General features: G+C 35.6%; 1 protein-coding gene across 4 annotated transcripts in view; it reads right to left on the bottom strand.

Moving 5' to 3' along the window:
- Positions 1-1,185: 1,185 nt before the first annotated feature.
- LOC135213437 (protein Star-like) overlaps positions 1,186-6,338 on the bottom strand; it is a 15,573-nt gene continuing 10,420 nt past the window's right edge. For all 4 annotated transcript variants that reach the window (XM_064247394.1, XM_064247392.1, XM_064247393.1 and 1 more), the window contains exons 5-7: positions 4,522-4,727; positions 2,861-3,005; positions 1,186-1,565 (exon numbers count right to left, since the gene is read on the bottom strand). In XM_064247394.1, coding sequence (XP_064103464.1) covers positions 1,374-1,565; positions 2,861-3,005; positions 4,522-4,727 — 543 coding nt within the window. In that variant the 3' untranslated portion in view covers positions 1,186-1,373. The remainder of the gene's footprint in view (positions 1,566-2,860; positions 3,006-4,521; positions 4,728-6,338) is intronic.

The following is a 6,338-nucleotide window of genomic DNA, read 5'->3' as shown; positions in this document are numbered from 1 at the left end:
ATATATATATATATATATACATATATATATATATATATATATATATATATATATATATATATATATATGTATATATATAACTTAGGATATATTTTCTTCAAGATTTCTTTCATCATTGTGTTTCAAATAGAACTGGTGATTTTTCTGTACCAAACTGTTTTATTTGTATGATTCTTTATATAACAATGGTCACTTTTTGTAAAAGATCTTTTTTTCATATATATTTAAATGAAAACTAGCGATTTTCTATTCCAACATGTGCCCCAATCTAGGTTCAATGTGGCAATTTTCTTAGTAAAAAAAAGGTATATATAAAAATTGTAAAAAAAAAAAAAAAAATGTAACTATCAGCCTTGTGTGACGTAACTCACTGATATTAAAACGAAAAAAATTGGAAGGAGATAACCTCAGGTTCTATTCACTGACTTTGCTACTATTATTTGACAATGAAATTAAACTTTCTCTTATGGTAAGTCGTGTAAACAAAAACAATATATATATATATATATAATATATATATATATATATATATATATATATATATATATATATATATATAAATATTATACATTCATACATACACACAACATACACACACACACACATACACACACACACACACACACACACACATATATATAGAATTATAGAATAATTATATAATATACGATATATAGTATATATATATATATATGGAAAGCACATGCAAGCACATATATCAGAGACACTATGGAAAGCAGAGGCAGGGCCGAATTCCAGAATTGGATTACAGAGTGAAACAGTTACCGCCGAACTTAACCCAACATTGCGAGTCTCCACAGAGTAAATAAAGATGAGTCAAAGAAGTATTGGCTCACACAGGTGTGTTACCAGGATTCGTTTGGAATTCAACCATCGTTGAAATTATCATTACTTCATCGTGTGTGTGTGTGTGCGCGCGTTAATTCAAGCAATAAATAAGGAAATATATAAAAAATTAGCACAATGTCGCATTACCATTCAAGTTTGAGCAAATGCCAATAGGGTTATATTATACAACTGAAACTTTTGGAGCAGTTTAGAGCTATTGCAGATTCTAGCATATAAATATGTGTATATATCGTATATATATATATATATATATATATATATATATCTATATATATATATATATATATATATATATATATTATATATTATGCTAGAATCTGTGGATAAACTTTAAACTTTGAATTGCAAGTGCCTTACCTACATATAAAAATACTCTTTCAGAAGCTACCCTGTCTCTCTTATAACAAACCATTTATAAAACCTATATGCCTCACAGACTTAAGAAAAAGTCTAACAACAGCCTAACAACAGACTCTAATGAACAGAAGGCTTCAATCAAGGCTTCATCGAGGCTTCTTGGTCTCCTCCAAGAGGCTGGGCCACCCGAACCAAGCGTCAACGTCCCTGACCCCGAGAAATTCGTAGCCTCTCTCTGTCAGGTACTTCTTCAGGTACTCGACGCCCTCCGGGATGTGGTCGACCTCGATGCACATCAGACGGAACCTCACTTTGTCCCAGGGAATCGTCTGGAGGATCTGAGGGAGGTGAAAGATAAACGGATCTATCAATTTCTGGCGGCGGTGCAATGCATTGCAACCCTAAGACAGGGGGGCACCTTGTATTTGAACGGTTTTTATTTTTATTTTTATCGGTTTATATATTTATTTGTTTATCTTTTTCTTTCTTTTTTAGAAAAAGGCTCTTCAGTTTTATTTCATATTACTTTCTTTCATTTCTTTCAAATAAACATTATTTGGAAGCTTGATTTTCGAGTCAGTGGCCCCTGTAGGCTTGTTCCATATGAATGGGGGTTTATTTCCTGAATAATAATAATAATAATAATAATATAATATATATGCTAGAATGTGTGGATAAAAGCCCTCCACTGGAGCCTGGGCAAGAAACATAAGCTACCTTGCAGTAATAAGTAGTACGAGCCACCAACCTGAGGGAGTGATAGAAAACGATCAGGCCAAAGATCCTCTGGGGACTATGGTATCAGAAGCGGATATGTGATACGTGCAAATAGACCAGAACGAGACGTTGATTGACAAAGTCCCTAAGAAGAAAGTATCACTCATTGATGTCGCAATACCATGGGACACCAGAGTTGAAGAGAAAGAGAAGGAAAAAATGGATAAGTATCAAGATCTGAAAATAGAAATAAGGAGGATATGGGATATGCCAGTAGAAATCGTACCCATAATCATAGGAGCACTAGGCACCATCCCAAGATCCCTGAAAAGGAATCTGGAAAAACTAGAGGCTGAAGTAGCTCCAGGACTCATGCAGAAGAGTGTGATCCTAGAAACGGCGGACATAGTAAGAAAAGTGATGGACTCCTAAGGAGGCAGGATGCAACCCGGAACCCCACACTATAAATACCACCCAGTCGAATTGGAGGACTGATAGAGCAAAAAAAAAAAAAAAAAAAAAAAATAATAATAATAATAATGATAATAATAATTTCCATATGAATATGAGTTTATCTCATGAATAATAATAATAATAATAATAATAATAATAATAATAATAATAATAATAATAATAATAATAATAATAATAATAATAATAATAATAATAATAATAATAAGAAAGCAGCCGCTATCTTAAACAAGTCCAGTTCAATAGGTTGGCTTCATAATTTCAGTCAATTTTACATTGAGAAGAGCTAATGTAAAATTAACTCAAATAACGCAACAATAATAACAGTAATGATAATAATACTTTTAAGAAAATGTCCATTGTTGCAAATTGTTGATGGTTACCCAGCTTTTACTTATTTTGAAGTTATGGATTACAAATGATTAAAGTCGCGTGATCCACGCACCTTCATTTCAAAGGCCTCCACATCGAGCGACAAAAAATCCACGACCTTGACCTCCAGGGCGAGAAGGATCGAGTAGAAGGGCACCCCGATGACCTTGACACCTTTCTCTCCTATGTGGCTCAGCTCGTTGTACTTCGGGTCTAAGCTGCGAGTCGGGAAAAAAAGAGAGAACAGGAATTTACGAAACGTTTTCTGTCTGTCTTTTTTTCATTATCGTGATTTATTTATTCTGTCTAATAATGTCTCTATGCGTCGTAAGGGAATCAAGAAATACTTCAGGGAGATAAAGATGTCATTCGAAACGCACAGAGATAAATAAGCTGCTCTCTTGAAGATATTTTTTGTTATCATATGCATTTAAGAATTCGTTAAATGTATATAAACGAAAATATCTTTAAGAGTGCTGTAAATACATACATACATACACACACACACATACACACACACACACACACATACACACACACACACACACACACACACACATATATATATATATATATATATATATATATATATTATATATATATATACATGGCATTTTGAGTATGGTAGGAAATTTATTTTATTATTATACAATAAATTATTCATTTTCCTCCCGAAAACTAGTGGAAAAGTTTCCTTTTTCATTTTTTTTTTCAAAGTTGCCTAAGTGAGAATTTATGTTTTTATTGAACGAATGAAGTCTGGAGATTCTTGATTGCTTGGAGAGCAAGTTTTATCAGTGTTCTCAACAGCGGTACAGAAGTTCGCAAGCCGTCACATCACCGTGTAAAGGTGAAAAGAAGAAGAAGAGAAGAAGAAGAAGAAGAAGAAGAAAGATAGCATGTCAGCCCAGTTAACTCCCATGAAACTGACTTCCTCAGGAGTGGTGCTAAGTTCCCAAACCCATACATCACTGTGTAAACATTTAAAGAAGAAGAAGAAGGAGAAGAGAAGGAGAAGAACGAAGAAGAAGAAGAAGAAGAAGAAGAAGAAGAAGAAGGAGAAAGATAGCATCTCAGCTCAGTTAAAGAAGAAGAAGAGGAAGAAGAAGAAGAAGAAGAAGAAGAAGAAGAAGAAGAAGAAGAAGAAGAAGAAGAAGAAGAAGAAGAAGAAGAAGAAGAAGAAGAAGAAAGAAAGATAGATAGCATCTCAGCCCAGTTAACTCCTAAGAAACTGATTTACTGAAGAGTGGTGGAAAGTTCCCAAACCCATAACATCAACGTGTAAACATCAAAGGAGGAGGAGGAAAAAGAAGGAAGAAGAAGAAGAAGAAGAAGAAGAAGAAGAAGAAGGACAGAAAGATAGCATCTCAGCTCAGTTAACTGCCATGAAACTGACTTCGTCAGGAGTGGTGGAAAGTTCCCAACCCCACACATCAATGTGTAAACATCAAAGGAAGAAGAAGAAAGGAAGAAGAAAAAGAAGAAGAGGAAGTAGAGCAAGAAGAAGAAGAAGAAGAAGAGGAAGTAGAACAAGAAGAAGAAAGCATCTCAGCCCAGTTAACTCCCAAGAACTGATTTCCTTAGGAGTGGTGGAAAGTTCCCAAACCCATAACATCAACGTGTAAACATCAAAAAAAGAAGAAGAAAGGAAGAAGAGAGAAGAAGAAGAAGAAAAAGAAGAAGAGGAAGAAGAAAGAAAGCACTAAATGAAGCATCTCAGCCCAGTTAACTCACACGAAACTGATCTCTGTAGCCTCGGGCGTGGTCGAAAGAGCCACGTTCATGACAAAGGCATTCCTGTGTTTTTGGCGCAGCTGTTGATAGGCTTCGGGATGCGGCTCGATCAAAAGGCCTCTCCAGCCTAGTTCTCTCTCGAAGTAGAGGGTGTTGCTCAGGTATTCCCCGTCCAGAGCTCCTGCTTCTATGAAGAACCCGCCTCTCTGTTGCAAAATACAGGAACTCCACGTTTATTCTTATTTCTGTGTAGCTATTGTCCGCTCTTTTGACTGGTTATGTCGTACAGGGAATGCATGGTTGTTCTTAGTTATGTGTAGTTATTATTTGCTCTTTCGACTGGTTATAAGAATAAATGATTTTTTTATAATATAAATATATATAGATATATATAATATATATATATATATATATATATATATATATATATATATATATATATATGTGTGTGTGTGTGTGTGTGTGTGTCTGTGTGTGTGTGTGTGTGTATAACTGAATGACGAAAATATGAAACGTGATGAATATATAAACAGAGACAAATTCCAGGGAAAGAGAAACGATGGAGTTCTGCAAGGCCTTTCGACTTCTTGCCCTTTACAGCACTAAGGAAGGACAAGGAGTCGAAAGGCCTTGCAGAACTCCATCTTGGTTTCTCTTCCTTCGTGGAATTGTCTTTATATATATATATATATATATGAATAATTATCACATCGAACCGTGATCCATTTATATATCAATTCAAGCTACAAATGTCTTTAATATCTAAATTCACTTTACCTCCCAAATGATATATTTTCATATATGTACCGAAGGGGAATTTTTAAGTGATAACAATTTCGTCCCCCCAGTCCCCCCGGGATCGAACCACCGTCCAGGTGGACGGGGACGAACAAATCAGGACAGTCAGTGACGGTATCCAATCAGCCAACAGAGACGCATAAGTTCATATCGATTCTGACCTTACAAATCACCCTCGATCTGGATGCTTTCGTAATTAGAATCGATATGAAAAAACCGTCTACCATGTTGGCCAATTCGAGCGTTTGACAGAACGTAGCCTTTTTGTTATGTTAATAATTATCACATCGACCGTGATCCATTTATATATCAATTCAAGCTACAAATGTCCTTTAATATCTAAATTCACTTTACCTCCCAACCCAAATGATATATTTTTCATATATGTACCGAAGGGGAATTTTTGGGAAGTTGATAAACAATTTCGTCCCCCCTTTATGGGATCGAACCACCGTCCAGGTGGACGGGGACGAAATCAGGACAGTCAGTGACGGCTATCCAATCAGCCAACAGAGACGCATAAGTTCATATCGATTCTGACCTTACAAATCACCCTCGATCTGGATGCTTTCGTAATTAGAATCGATATGAAACCCCGTTCTACCATGTTGGCCAATTCGAGCGTTTCGACAGAACGTAGCCTTTTTGTTATGAATAATTATCACATCGAACCAGTGATCCATTTATATATCAATTCAAGCTACAAATGTCCTTTTAATCTATCAACTAAACTTCTATTTCATTATTTACCTCCCAATGATATATCTTTCATATCGAAATGTACCGAAATAAGGGGAATTTTTCAAGTGATAACAATTTCGTCCCCCCATGGGATCGAACCACGTCCATTCGGTGGACGGGGTACGGAAATCAGGACAGTCAGTGACGCTCATTCCAATCAGCCAACAGAGACGAAAATTTTTAAGGAAACATACGCCAAACTCACCGTCATACACATCGATCTGACTTACCAATTCACATCACCCTCGTCCCATCTGGATCGCTTTCGTAATTAGAAT

This window comes from Macrobrachium nipponense, chromosome 42, assembly GCF_015104395.2.
Source record: "Macrobrachium nipponense isolate FS-2020 chromosome 42, ASM1510439v2, whole genome shotgun sequence".
Lineage (NCBI taxonomy): Eukaryota > Metazoa > Arthropoda > Malacostraca > Decapoda > Palaemonidae > Macrobrachium > Macrobrachium nipponense.
Note: the sequence above shows the minus strand (reverse complement) of the source record. Positions and strands in the feature narration are given on the sequence as shown.